General features: G+C 47.7%; 1 protein-coding gene across 5 annotated transcripts in view; it reads right to left on the reverse strand.

The window, feature by feature from the left end:
- LOC115095113 (dynamin-1-like protein) overlaps positions 1-15,465 on the reverse strand; it is a 101,178-nt gene that overhangs the window by 25,566 nt on the left and 60,147 nt on the right. For all 5 annotated transcript variants that reach the window (XR_003857694.1, XM_029608400.1, XM_029608392.1 and 2 more), the window contains one exon: positions 9,208-9,297. Coding sequence is in view for 4 of the 5 variants with exons in the window: in XM_029608400.1 (XP_029464260.1) it covers positions 9,208-9,297 (90 nt within the window). In the remaining variant the exon portion in view is untranslated. The remainder of the gene's footprint in view (positions 1-9,207; positions 9,298-15,465) is intronic.

Genomic DNA, 15,465 nt, shown 5'->3' on the forward strand with positions numbered 1-15,465 from the left:
GCCAGAAGGACGCCACCAGGACCATGGTCCTGCCATCCTGTTGAAGCTTCAGCAATGTCTTCAGCAGGAACGGTAGAGAGGGGTATGCATATAGCAGGTCTCTCTCCCAGTGGAGGGAGAAGGTATAGCAGGCCAGATGTCTGTCCCCCAACACCAGGGAGCAGAACTTGCTCATCTTGTAGTTGTGAGGGGAGGTGAACAGGACCACATCCAGTGAGCCCTAGCGGCAAAACAGCTCGGCCGCCACCCCCAGGTGGAGGGTCCACTCATGAGGCTGAAAGGAGCAGTTTAAGCGATCTGCCAGGACATTCAGGCGACCCGGCAGGTACGTGGCATGCAGACATCCCCTGCAAGAAGGCCCAAGTCTGAGGAGTGGGAGAGCAGCGTGCCCAGAGAGACCACCTTGAACTTTTCTCTTACGAGAAACCTGTTCAACGCCCGTAGGTCAAGAATGGGGCACAAGCCCCCATTCTTTTTCAGAATAAGGAAATAGTTTGAATAGAGACCTTGGCCCCACTAAAGACAAAGGACTGGATCTACCGCGCCTACCACGAGGAGGGTGGTAAGTTCTGTCTGAAGTATGACCTGATGGGCGGACAAACCCCACGATGGACATGGGGGAGAGGTCTCTGGGTGCAGACTGAAGGTTAGACGGTACCCTGACAGATGATAGTAAGGACCCATCAGTCCAATGTGATCTCCTCCCAGCGATGGGCAAAGCTCAAGAGTCTGCCTCTGACTGGGGGATATGGCGTCAGGGTTACGGTCAACTGGCATTTGTTCCCTTGCTGCCAAGTCAAAAGCCCGTAGTCAGGGTTTATTGGGACGTCGGCTGGGGACAAGGCGTTCGCTGTTGGCAAGGGTGGCCCCGGGAACTGGTGCGAGGCGTGCGAGCCCTGGAGGCTGGAGGATAATACTTCCTCTGCCTGTTGAAAGGCTTTCAGGATCCTGACCTAGAGGACCTCCTGGCCAAGGATGGGGTGTCAGAAGCACTAGCAGAAAGCTGCTGAAGGGTGTCATGATGGTCCTTAAATTGCACTACCGCATCCCAGACTTTGTCCCCGAATAGGTTTTCACCTGTGCAGGGGAGATTGGTTAGCCTGTCTTGGACCTCCGGCCGGAGGTCAGAGGCTCTGAGCCATTCCATTCTCCTGGCGCCAATGCCAACCGCAGCCGGTGACATTTTGGTGGCAGTCTGGCAGCCATTGGTGCCGCCCCAGAACCAGAACTGTGCGCCAACGGCAACCGTTGGCAATGCTTGTGGGATCTCCTTCGGTGCTCGGTCCGGTCTTTCTCCAGCACAGAGGATCACGATGTCCGGGAGAGCGGTGAAATCACTAAAGATCTATCACCGTTCCAACTATCCTTGGAGGTACTGGCGAGAGGAACAGCAAGGGGAAGCATGTTGAGGGGCTCCCTACGACCTCTCGACATAGAGCCAATGCAGGAGTGGAAGGAGCAGACTTTGGGGCCCCAAAAATTTTCTACATCTTGTCGAGGCACACCAGACAGCCTTTGGGGGTCATCTGGTCACATACACAACTCCCACGGATGTCGTGTGAGGCCCCCAGGCTGAGAATGCAAACTTAGTGTGGATCTGTGATAGACATGGTCCCAGGGCACTGGGGACCCCAGCGAAACCCGGTCGATGCCATAGAAAAAACATCCGGCGTGTGGTCGATGGCTGGCAGTCACCATGAGGCGAGGAGTTAGGACTAGACCACAAAGTTGGAAAAAGGCAAGAAAAACAACCAAGGAGGCATTGACAAAGAAAGGGGACCAGACGAGGAAATCGGAAAAAGACTGAAATTTAGCGAGGAAAAACAAGAAAATTGAGAGCTCCACGAACCGCAAGGCAACTGCACCACGGATAAGAAGAGACTGAAGGGGACCTTGCGTGGACACGCGGATAGTAGCAGGCTGAGCATGCTCAGTCTGCTGGTCAAAGCTTCTAGAAACTTTGAGAAAACTTTTTTCGTGCCGGGCTCCATCCGATGATGTCGCCCACATGTGAGGACTACCATCCTGCTTGTCCTGGGAGAAATTGTTAAATATAGTAATATCAGTGCCACGCCAAGAAATGGGGCCCATAGTACGAGCTTTCCTCAATCTCCTCCTTTACTGCATAGTAACGTAGACATGCCACAATATCTCTAGTTTTATTAGGTTGTATCATCCCCAATGAGATCTGTCTACCACTATTTCCTGGTAAGCATCTCCAGAATTTTCAGAAGCTAGTATAGGTGACACAAATCGACTGTACACTTTCTATGTTGCTGCATCTGGTTCTATTTTCTAAATCTTCCAGTTTAACAACCAAGTCATTTTTGTCTCACATTAAGGATTGTACATCAGATTGCAGTTGGGCTAGATTGTCTACATTCTCGTGCCCCCACTGCTCATCAGTCAATCTCCAATCCATTCCTGTAATTTCTGTTTGCATCACATTGGTCTTCACCGCAGTGATGCCCACTTTTAATTCTCCGAACTAGGTATTGCTCTTATCAGGCCCCACAACCGCATCAGATTTTTCTCGCATGGTCGCCATGATGGAATCGTGGCCTTCATTTAAATCACCTGTATTCCAGGAAAACAAAAATTCACGTAGATCCGTTTTCTCGGCTTACTTTCACAATACTGCATCTTTTGATTGTCTGCTACAAGCCAGCAGGAGTCGAGAAACCTTTTGTTTAAAGCGGCAGTTTGAGGAGCAATTCATCTAGTCGGCCATCTTTAACAGGTTTCAGCACTTCCTTCTCACTTTTGACTGGAATTTATGTTTTTATTGTAAACCATTTGGATAAACTGCTTTACAGCAGTAAATTAAATTCAATAAATCATGAAGAAATTACTTACCTGATAATTTCATTTTCCTTAGTGTAGACAGATGGACTCAGGACCAATGGGAAATACAAAAGCTACTCCCCTACCGGGTGGGAGGCTGCCTGTGGCCCACTTAGTGCTGCCCTTGCGAAGGCTGTATCCTCCCTGGCCTGGACATCCAGGTGAGAGAACCTGGAGAAGGTGTGAGGGAGGACCATGTCGTCGCCCGACAGATCTCAGCTGGCGAAAGCAGCCTGGTTTCAGCCCAGGAGACTCCCTGGGCCCTTGTAGAATGCGCCTTCGCCTGTAGAGGTAGAGGTTTTCCTGCCTCTATGTAGGCTGCATTAATTACTTCTTTGATCCAGCAGGCTATGGTCACCCGCAATGCCGCTTCCCCTTGTTTCTTCCCGCTGTGAAGAACGAACAGGTGATCAGTTTTGCGCAAGGATTCTGATCTCTTCAGGTATCGGACTAGGATTCTTCCGACATTCCAGTGGCAAAGGAGGCATGAGTCTTCCGAATCCCTGTGTTCATCTGGTGATGGTAAGGATATGGTCTGGTTCATATGGAACTGGGAAACCACTTTCGGAAGGAAGGATGGTATCATACGCAGCTGTATGGTGCCTGGGGTGAACCTGAGGAACAGTTCTCGACAGGATAATGCTTGAAGTTCGGAGATGCGTCTAGCTGAGCATATTGCAATCAAGAATGCTGTCTTTAAGGTCAAGAGGCGTAGAGACAGGCCGCTTGTTGGTCTGAAGAATTCCCCTGCTAAGAAGTCTAGTACTAGGTTGAGGTTCCATAGAGGCACTGGCCACTTTAGTGGTGGCTGGAGTTGTTTGACTCCTTTCAGGAAGCGAGACACATCAGGATGAGCTGATAGTCTGATGCCGTCCACTTCGGACCTGAAACAGACCAGAGCTGCGACTTGAACCTTGAGGGAGTTGAGAGACAACCCCTTCTGCATGCCGTTCTGTAGGAATTCTAGGATCGTGGGAATCTTGGCTGTCCTTGGAAGGAGGGTGCGGTCTTCACACCAGGCTTCAAATACTCTCCAGATCCATATGTAAGACAAAGATGTGGAGAACCTGCGTGCTCAGAGCAGGGTGTCAATCACGGCTTTTGAGTAGCCGCGCTTCTTTAGGTTAGTCCTCTCAAGGGCCATACCGTAAGAGAGAATCGAGCCGGGTCTTTGTGGGAGATCGGTCCCTGCTGAAGAAGATCCCTCTATGGCAGTAGATGCAGAGGATTCCCCGCCAATAGTCTTTGCATGTCCACGTACCAGGGTCTTCTTGGCCAATCCAGGGCAACTAGTATGACTAGTTCCCTGTGGTGCTCTATCTTGTGGATGACCCTGCCCAGTAGTGGTCAGGGTGGGAAGGCATACAGGAGGTCTTCCTCTGGCCAGTTCTGGATGAGAGCGTCGATTCCTTGAGATTGTGGTTCTTGCCTGCGGCTGAAAAATCTGGGGATTTGGGCATTGCGACGAGTTGCTAGGAGGTTAATAGCTGGGGGAACCCATCAATTCACTATCAGCTGGAAGGCTGTGTCCGCCAGCGACCATTCCCCTGGGTCTAGGCTCTCTCTGCTGAGATAATCCGCTGAGTTGTTGTCTTTTCCCATGATTTAGGAGGCCAAAATCCCTTGCAGATTTGTTTCTGCCCACTCCATGAGAGGGTCTATTTCCAGAGACACCTGCTGGCTCTTGGTTCCTCCCTGGCAGTTGATGTATGCAACGGTTGTTGCATTGTCTGACATATGTTTGACAGACTCGCCTCGGAGTCTGTGGCTGAATCGCAGGCAGGCTAAGTCTGACCGCTCAAGCTTCCAGGTGGTTTATGTTCCATTCCGCCTCTTCTTTGTTCCATTGTCCCTGGGCTGTTAGCTCCTGACAGTGGGCTCCCCACCTTCGCAGACTCACGTCCATGGTGAGCAAGATCCAGTTCGGTGGGTATAGGTTTACGCCTCTGCTTAGGTGTTCTTCCTGTAGCTACTATTGAAGCTGATGCCGAACCTCTGTCAGTAGCTGAAAGTGAATTGAGTAGTTCTGGGGCACTAGATTCCATCGTGACAGTAGGAAGCATTGTAGTGGTCGCATATGGGCCTTTGCCCACAGAACAACTTCCAGAGTTGATGTCATGAGGCAGAGGACTTGAAGGTAGTCCCATACCTTGGGGCGAGCTGAGTTCAACAGGTTTTGCAATTGACCCATCAGTTTCCTTCTCCTTGGAGAGGGAAGGTAGATCTTGTCCTGCTTGGTATCAGACCAGACTCCCAGGTATTCTAGTGACTGGGAGGGCTGTAGGCAGCTCTTGGCTGTGTTCACGACCCACCCGAGCTCTTGTAGTAGGTTCTTGACTCTGGTGGTTGCACGGTGACTCTCCTCCAGAGACTTTGCTCTGATCAGCCAATCGTCCAAGTAAGGATGTTCCAGGACTCCTTTCCTCAGCGCTGCCGCTACTACCACCATAATTTTGATGAAGGTTCTGGGAGCAGTAGCTAGTCCGAAGGGTAGCGCTCGAAATTGGTAATGATTGCCCAGTATCACAAAGCGCAGGAAGCGCTGGAGGTCCTGATGGACCGGGATGTGAAGGTAGGCTTCGGATAGGTCCAGGGAGGTTAAGAATTCTCCCAGTTAAACTGCCATTATAACGGAGCGTAGGGTTTCCATGCAGAAGTGTGGTACCTTCAGCTAACGGTTGATGGCCTTGAGGTCCAGGATGGGCCAGAATGTTCCTTCTTTCTTGGGAATGATAAAATAGATAGAATAGTGGCCAGTATTTTGTTGAGACGTGGGCACCGGAGCTATTGCCTTCAGGCTGAGTAGTCTAGCTAGTATGGTTTCCACTGCCAGTCTCTTGGAGTGGGAGTGGCACGGTGATCTCAAATTTGTCTGGGGGGATGCTTTGGAATTCCAGGGAGTACCCCTCTGAATGATAGTTAGGACCCTCTTGTCTGATGTTATCTCAGCCCAACTTTGGTAGAAGAGGTTAAGTCTGTCCTCTATGTCTTCTTCCTGTGGATGGGTCTGCATCTTCTCATTGTGGGGTATGGCCGGATCCTGAGCTTGCTCCTCTCTTAATGTGCCTGTTCTGAAAGGACTGAGACCTTCCTGAAGAACGAGGTGCTTGGGACTGTGTGTTCTTGTAAGGTTTAAAACACTGCGATCCTCTACCCTTGTTCTTCTGGGGGAGGAACGCTGATATGTTCTTTTGCTCCTGTCTTCAGGTAATCGGGATACTGGGGATTCGCCCCATTTGTTGGCTAACTTCTCCAGTTCACTCCCGAACAGGAGAGATCCTTTAAAAGGCATTTTTGTGAGGTTTGCTTTGGAAGTAGCGTCAGCCGACCAATTTTGGAGCCATAATTGTCTTCTGGCCGCCACTGCGGCTGTGACACCCCTGGATGATGTGTGCCCGAGGTCTGCGGTAGCATCGGTGAGAAAGGAGACCGCAGGTTCCATCACTTCTCTGGGCATGGTAGTGTCTCTGGAGAGGATCAAACAGGAACGTGCCACCAAAGCGCAGCAGGAAGCAATTTGTAGTATCATTGCTGAAACTTCAAAAGGACTGCTAAGGATGGCTTCCAGCCTTCTGTCTTGGGCGTTCTTCAGTGCTGCTCCTCCCTCCACAGGGATTGTGGTGTGTTTTGAGACTGCATAGATCATAGCGTCCACTTTAGGGAAGCGTAGAAGTTCCTTTGCCGTGGGTTCCAGTGGATATAGGGCTTCTAGTGCCTGTCCCCATTTAAAACTGGCCTCTGGAGCATTCCATTCCAGGTCATTCAGTTCCTTGATGGGCTCCAACATAGGAAAATAGCATGAGGCTTTACGGAGGTACATCAACATGGGATTCCTTTTTTGGTTCTGATGTAGGTTCCATGCCTGGGAGACCCAGTGTCTTCATAGTTTGGGACATGAGGGCTGGTAATTCGTCCTTGTGGGGGGATTTCACCTTCCTCCAGGGAGTTGGTTTCCTCATCTGAGGTGTCTGGATCCCCATCCAGGATGCTCTTGGTTAGGAGAGGCATGTCTCGAGAGCCTCGGGAGGTGCTGGGAAGGGCTTGTGCTTCCAGCAGAGTTTGAGACAAGTGGACAGCCAGGGCTGGTTGCGCCTGGACAAAGGTTTGCGGCCCTTTAAAAAATTCCACCCAGGAGAAGATTCCTGGGTTCATGTTGATACCAGGAGGGATTGTAGTGGAAGTCCCGGAGGAACTTTCCTGTGGGGGCGCCCAGTTGGACATAGGTCCGGGGTGCCACCATCAGTGGTTCCAGATCCCTCTCCTGGCTGTGGGAGGTCTTGATTTGGTTCTCTCTGGTTCTGTTCGCACTGCTGGCACAGGAGGGATTCTAATTCAGGCTGCGCAGCTCTCAAGTGGCAGGCTGGGCAAAGGAAGGGTCCCTTGGCCTTCTTGGATGGTGATGCCATTGTTTGTGTGCGTGTAGGTCTTAAAAACTCATCCGTGCGAGAGTTATGCATGCAGATGCGCTTAGTTATGTGCGTCGAGAGCGCAGAAGTTATACGCATAAAGTGCGCACAAGTTGTATGTGCAGGCGGTGGGCTTTGTGCACGTGGCACAGTTATGCACGCAGTTGTGCGTGTGGCCTAGCTGTGCGCGCAACTCAGATGTGCATGCAGTTAAGCGTGTATCCGGACCCTCGCACCAGATCGGGGCCTAGCCAGACGGAGGCTGCTCAACCCGATTTAAACCTCGGAGGAAGGTCGGTACAGCTGTTCAAGCCTTGGAGACCGGAGACTTAGAAGTAAAGGTTTCTACCTTATCTGGTCTTGGCGCTTACCGGTCGCGTGCTGGGCGGTCTCCAGCTGTGGGGGAGAGGGAAATATCTTCACCGCCGCACTCGAATCTGCATCCACTGCCTTTCAGCCACCCTGGCCGGCCGGCGGACTAAAGCTCACCTCTGAGGGATATCGAATCGACCTCAGGAAAGTCTCGACTGGGGGAGGGACCGTTAGGTTTCACCGCAGGAGAATCGGGGCTCTCTTCTTAAAGGTAAATTTTCTTTCTTCTTTCTTGTAAATGTTACACTATTCTCTTTTGGATAGTGTCCACATGTGCTACGGGAGACGGAGAAATACTGAAGAGCTAAGCATGCTGCACGGGTATATGTAGGCTGACGTCAGCTTTGAAATCTGACTCCATCTCCCATCTGCTATCAGGAGAGCACAATACCCATTGGTCCTGAGACCATCTGGCTACATGCAAGGAAATAATAATTTAACTTTACATCTTGCTCAAGATTCTCTTTTAAATAAATCCTCCAAGTTTTATTTGCCACAATTTCATGCTGTGCAGGCTATGCTGTCTGCCGCAGAAAGCACAAGAGCGATAATGATCTGACATAAATAGGGCTTAAAACAGCCTTATAATCTCTGAGATGAAGGCTAGCATAATTTTTAAAAGATTAGAAACTTGCTGGTTGAATGCTCTTAAAGTCTTATCTTTCGACATTCAAGGGTTCTCTCTTTTCCATTTTTTTTTTTTTTTAACAGAGTAGAGAAAGATAGTGAAGATTTAAGAGACTCTTAGAGGATCTTCATCCTCCTTTCCTTAAAATATGTATACATGCTCTGAATTGGCTCAACCAGTAAACGTCTAATGGAAATGGGAGCAAAACCAAACGTTGGCTCATTATTCTGTAAAAAAATTACAGGAGCTTGGCCCAGACAAATTCAATGCCTTAGATATCTACTCTAAATTGGCTCAACCAACAACATTCTAATAGGAATGGGAGCATAACAAAATGTTGGCTTGCTTCTTCTGTAAAGATTACAGATGCATGTAATTTGTTTTTTAAATTCAAATCATATGCCAGACCAGGAAGATAAATACTGCTGCCCCATCAGTAGTACTTCCATCAACTGGAGGCAGAGGATACTGGCTCAAACTGGTCTGTGGTCAATGGATGTAGTAGTGATGTCACAGATTAAAAAAAAAAAAAAAAAAGAAAAGAATGTTCTCTCTCTCCATCTGCTGGATGAGGGACTAAACCCAATCGTTCTGGACTGGGGTAGCAGAAAGAAAAGGAAATGGCTTTTGAAAATTGCTACGAAAATGTTAAATTTACATGCATAGCTCCTTTCAAAATGTACCTGTTAATTTTATAGAGATCATACAACTTTCTAACTTCCTCATAAGCATGATTTGCACTTTTGAATTCTCTCTTTTTATGTCTAACAATCTCCTTTGTTTTGAAATTAATCCATATTGTCTTATTTCTGAAGGTCTTGTTTGATTTGTGGCATATGGGTCAATCTTCTGCTTTATAGAAGCAATATTAATGTATAACAGGAGAATCTAGAGACACTCACTTTGTGCTGTTATTTCTCCCTTTAAGGAGTCATGGCACTGCAGGAAAAGATTTACCATTTCATTGGTGATGGGAAGACGTTTCCGCAGGACACCAGTAACCACTTCCACAATCGCGTCATGTAGTTTTGGGAACCGTAAAAGCTCCTGGAGAATTAAAGTACAAAATAAATCAAGAATCCAAGATTAAGGGGCCATTTTGTGTCTATGGAAAAAAGTGCTTAGAACATAGGCCCCTAAAAGTGAACACCAGAAAGATGCATTTTACATACCTGTGTATTACACAGGGGACAGCACTGCTGCAGCTGTATTACAGATGGAGCGATGCTGTTCTTGTATATTACAGCTGCGGCAGTGCTATGCCCTGTGTATTACAGATGGAGCAGCGCCCTTACCTGTATATTAGGAGAGCAATTTTCAAATGATCTAATCAGCAAACTAAGGAATAGCCAGACTAGATCAGAGGATTTGAAAATTGACTACTGCCGAGCAGCTAAATCTAGTCGCTTAGTTAAACTGAGTGGCTATATTTAGCCACTCTTAAAATGGGCTTTCTGAGAAGTAGGCTTGGGGTGGGAGAGTAATCTATGTGTATAAATTGAAGTTTCATATAGATGGGCATAGGTTTTTCCACATTATTGTAACCACAGAAAAACGAGAGGCAAGTCAGCAGGTATTTCTGTTCCCAAGTAGTGTGTAGCAAATTTTCAAAGGGAAACTACTTGGGTAGTTTCCCTTTGAAAATTCACTCCAAATTACATGAGTGCAAAAGTACTTGCTATCTTGTCACTGGCTGATTTAACTGAAATTGCCCCTTATAGATGCAGCAATGTATGATAGGTGGAACAGTATCCTCTACTTTTGTGTGCAAAAGTATAGGCACCCCTGATCAAATTGTATGCTTCAATGAATCTCTGACTGAACAGAAGCTGATACAATATCTATATCGTTGTTGCAAATATCTATATCGTTGTTGCAAATGTGATCTTGAAGTTGCCAATGCTAATCATTGTTATTATTGTTCATCTGATTCAAATGTAGTACGCTGTTGTAAATGTAAACCGGAGTGAAGGCCAACACCAATACTTCGGTATATAAAAAACTTACAAATAAATAAATAAATACAATATATGTTACAAAGTCAAACACATCTCTCTGCAATTTTTAATGCAAAATTACTATTTGCTAATTTTAACAAATTGAAAATAATAAAACAGTGAATATAACATTTGCAAAAGTTTAGACAACCTTCCAGTTGATTCATTACTGCTTTTTTTAAAAATCTGATTGACTCATTAGGCCTTCCATTAATCAGGTGAAGTCAATTCCACAATTGAAGAAATACTTTGATCCTTCTAACCTGTCTACTTTCAACAACCATGGGCTCCTCTAAGCATTTGCCTGAGCATTTGAAAATGAAGATACTGTAATTAACTTTTACAAAGCAGGGAAAAGATAAAAAAAACAAAACTCTCTAAATGCTTCCAGTTAGCAATTTCAACTGTCAGAAATACTGACACTTCTATTTCTTACCAGTATCTTGTGTGATTGTAGCCAAATAATTCAATTTTCATTTAATCAATTTAAAGCATTTTGTTCCAAAGAATTTCAGAAATATTGATGACCATATTCAGTCACTGTCCAGATAGCAAAGTTAGCTGGATAAACTTATCCAGTTAAGTTTGGAGGTATATTCAATAATGCATCCATACTGTTGAATATAGCCAGCTAACCTTAGGACAGCTTTTTGGCCAAACCAGACTTAGCCGGCTGAAGTGCAGAGTCCTGCATCTGGGATGCGATAATTCAAAAGAGCTGTATGTGATGGGGGGATGAAAGACTGATATCCACGGACCAGGAGAGGGAACTTGGGGTGATAGTGTTTGACAATCTGAAGGCAGAGAAGAAATGTGACAAGGTGATAACTAAAACCAGTAGAATGCTTGGGCTGCTTAAAGAGAGGAATAACAGATAAGAAAAAGGAGGTAATAATGCCCTTGTACAAGTCCCTGGTGAGGCCTCAACTGGAGTACCGTGTTCAGTTCTGGAGACCGTATCTCAAAAGGGATAGACACAGGATGGAGGCGATCCAGAGAAGGGCAACCAAAATGGTGTAGGATCTGAATCAAAAGACACATGAGGAGAGGCTGGAAGATCTATAAATATGTATACCTTGGAAGAGAGGAAGTGCAGGGGAGATATGATACACACAGGAAAATTGGTTCTTACCTGCAAATTTTCATTCTTGTAGTACTTCGGATCAGCCCAGACTCCTGGGTTTATTCATCCCTGCCAGCAGATAGAGAAAGCCTCGCTGACACTGCTTGATAAGCCCTGGTGCTACGTGCAGTACCTCAGTATTAATCAGTACCCAAGCCAAAACATTATGTGCAAAACCTTGATAAAAACTTGTAAAAATAACTTGTAAAAATTCTGTAAGTTGTGAATAAACGAAGAAAAGTAGTATGCTGAAAGGATTACAGCTGGGCGGAACTCTCTCCCCCTCCAACCTGGGCGGGTTCTGGACTGATCCATGGTACTACAGGAACAAAAATTAGCAGGTAAGAACCAATTTTCCTTTCCCTGTACATACCCGGATCAGTCTAGACTCCTGGGATGTACCAAAGCTTCCTAGAGAGGATGGGACCTGGAGAGTCCTGCTCGCAAGACACTTTCACCAAAGGACCAGGAGTTCGGATCCCCCAAATCCAATCAGTATTGCCTCGCAAAGGTATGCAGCAACTTCCAAGTCGCCGCTCTGCAAATCTCCTGTGGAGACACCAACTGAGCTTCCGCCCACAAAGCCGCTTGAGCCCGAGTTGAGTGGGCCCGCAAACCCTTCAGAACCTGACGGCCCTTAAAAATATATGCCAATCCAATAGCCTCCTTAAGCCACCTTGCAATGATTGCTTTGGAGGCATAGGTACCTTTCTTTGATCCTCTTCATAAAACGAAAAGATTATCTGACCTCCTGAAATCATTCGTTACCTTGAGATATCGTAGCAAGGCCCTGCGAACATCCAATAACAAACTCTTGAGCATGCGGCACAAAAGCATCCAATTCTGGGAAAGCTGGGAGCTCAACAGTCTGATTAACATGGCAAGCAGAGACCACCTTCGGAACAAAAGAAGGAACCATACGCAACGAGACTCCTGAATCTGATATTTGAAGGAAAGGATCCCTACACGACAAAGCCTGCAACTCTGAAATCCTCCTGGTGGAACAGATGGCCACTAAGAAGACGACCTTGAGAGTCAAATCCTTAAGGGTCGCTCTCCGAATTGGCTCAAATGGAGCATCACTCAACACTCGCAGAACTAGATTAAGGTTCCAGGGGGACAGACTTTCCACACCAGAGGACGCAAATTCTTAACTCCCTGAAGGAACTTCCGCACATCAGGATGGGAAGATAAGATGTAACCCTCAACTTTTCCCTGCAAGCAGGCTAGAGCCACTACCTGCACCCTAAAAGTTAAATGCAAGGCCTTTCTTGTAGAAAAGACAAAACGTGGAATAATGAGGTCCGAACCGCCGTTATCCCTTTGTCCGTACACCAAGCCTCAAAAACCTTCTAAACCCAAACATACGAGAGGGAAGTAGACTTCCGCCTAGCCTGCAAAAGCATGGCTATCACTGGTTCTGGGTATCCTTTCCACCTCAAACATTGCCTCTCAAAAGCCAAGCCGCTAGACAAAAGCAATCTGCCTGGTCAGAAAATAGGGGTCCCTGACAGAGAAGACCCGGAAGATGACTGAGGCGCAGCAGACCGTCCACAGCTAGATTGACGAGATCTGCGTACCATGGTCAACGTGGCCGCTCTGGGGCAACCAGCACCACATTCCTCAGATGCTTGTTTATGCGACGCAACACCTTGCCCACCAGAGGCCATGGAGGGAAAACATAGAGCAGGAGCCCCCGAGGCCAAGATACCATCAGAGCGTTGACCCTTTCAGCCCTGTACGCCCCCCTGCAGCTGAAATACCAACAAGTCGCCATCAAATCGACTTCAGGACAACCCCATCGCTTTTGGATGAGCTGCATTGCTGAATCCTCCAATTCCCACTTGCCTGGATCTAAGCTCTTGCGACTGAGAAAATCAGCCTGGATGTTGTCGACGCCCAAGATATGAGACGCAGCTAACTGAACCAAGTACTGTTCCGCCCAGAGAAACAGTTCTTGAGCTTCCAGGGCCACCCCCTGACTCTTGGTACTGCCCTGATGATTGATGTAAGCTACTGTTGCATTGTCTGACAGAATCCTGATCGAGCAACCTTGAATGAGAGGGAGGAAGGTGAGGAGTGCCAGCCGCACTGCCCTGGTCTCCAACTGATTGATAGTCTTCAGAAGAAGCCTCGTGGCCTAAGAGCCCTAGGCTGACTGCCGTTCGCAGACCTCCCCAACCAGAGAGATTGGCATTGGTAGTAAGAACCACCCAATCCGGAACCTCTAGATTGATGCCACTCTGTAGATTGGACGACTATAGCCACCATGAGAGGCTGCTTCACGCCGACACATCCAGCATGACCGATTGCTGAAAAGCCTCTGACCCTAGGATTCCACCTCTCCAACAGAGCTCTTTGAAGCTGTCGCATATGCGTGAAGGCCCACGGCACTAACTCCAGCGTGGAGGCCATTGACCCCATTACCTGCAAAAAATCCCAGGCTTGGGATACTTTCAATGCCAGCAAGCGGCAAACTTGTGACCATAACTTGGTCATTCTCTCCTCCATGAGAAACACCTTGCCCTGCCTCGTGTCAAAATGAGTCCCGAGGTAGTCGAGTGTCTGAGACAGATCTAAGTTACTCTTCACCCGATTGACCACCCAGCCGAGAGACTCTAGCAGACGAATAACCTTTTGCACCGTGGTGCGGCATCCGTCTAACGACTTCTCCCGAATCAGCCAATCATCGAGATAAGGATGCACCAGCACTCCCTTGCGCCGAAGAGCCACCACCACCATAACCTTGGTGAACATGCGGAGAGCCATGGGCAGCCCAAAGGGGAGAGCCTGGAACTGGAAATGCTGACCCAGTACTGCAAATCTCAGGAAGCGCTGGTGATCCTGACGAATGGGGATATGAAGATACGCCTCTGTCAGATCCAGGGAAGCCAGAAACTCCTGGTTGCGCACCAACATAATCACTGAATGTAAAGTCTCCATGCGAAACCTTCAATGTTGCATTTACTCGCTTGAGGTCCAGAATGGGGTGAATTGTGTCCTCTTTCTTTGGCACCACGAAATAGATGGAGTACCGACCCATGCCCCATTCATGTGGAGGAACAAGGATTACTGCCTCTAAGTCGTGCAACCTGGACAAAGTCTCCAAAACTGCGCAACGCTTCTCCAAAAACCCGCAGGGGGAGACTAGGAACAGGTCGCAAACGGGACGCACAAACTCTAACTTATACACCTTTGTCTCACTCAACTGTTTCATCAGCTGTTCCAACTCCTCCCCAAACAGGCAACCCTTGAAGGGTAACTAACCTAACTGGGACTTAGAAGACACATCCACGGACCAATTATGGAGTCACAGCAAATGCTTGGCTGCTACAGCAGAACCCATAATCCGAGATAATGAACGCACCAAATCATAGAGACCATACGCTACGTACGCCTCCACGCAATCTGCGTTAGACACCTCTGCCCCCGGTTGTGCTTGCCCATCCTGAAAACGTTGATCCCAGCACGGACAGCCCCTCTGCATAAAGCTGGAGCAAATGGCGGTCCACAGACCTAAGGCAGCCCCCTCAAAAATCCGTTTGAGATGAAGCTCCAACTTCTGATCCTGAACATCCTTAAGGACCGTGGCACCCGCAATCAGAATAATAGTCTTATTAGTGACTGCGGAAACCGCCACATCTACCTGTGGAAGCGCAAAAAGCTCCAATGTTTGCTGAGGTAAGGGATAGAGTTTCGACATCCCTCTTCCCATCCCTAAACCGGAGTCTGGGGAATTCCACTGTCTCTCCACCAATTGCTTCACTAACTTATGATAGGGAAAGGCGGTAGGAAGAGCCCTAAGGCCATCAAGGACAGGATCTGCCCCATTTATTTCCGGAACCTGAAGTTGTCGAAACAATATGACAAGGCGATACCTAAAGCTAGAAGAATGCTGGGCTGCATAGAGAGAGGAATATCGAGTAAGAAAAGGGAAGTGATTATCCCCTTGTACAGGGCATTGGTGAGGCCTCACCTGGAGTACTGTGTTCCGTTCTGGAGACCGTATCTCCGAAGGGACAGAGACAGGATGGAGGCGGTCCAGAGAAGGGCGACTAAAAAAGTGGATGGTCTTCATCGAATGACTTATGAGGA

The sequence above is a fragment of the Rhinatrema bivittatum genome, chromosome 1 (assembly GCF_901001135.1).
Source record: "Rhinatrema bivittatum chromosome 1, aRhiBiv1.1, whole genome shotgun sequence".
Lineage (NCBI taxonomy): Eukaryota > Metazoa > Chordata > Amphibia > Gymnophiona > Rhinatrematidae > Rhinatrema > Rhinatrema bivittatum.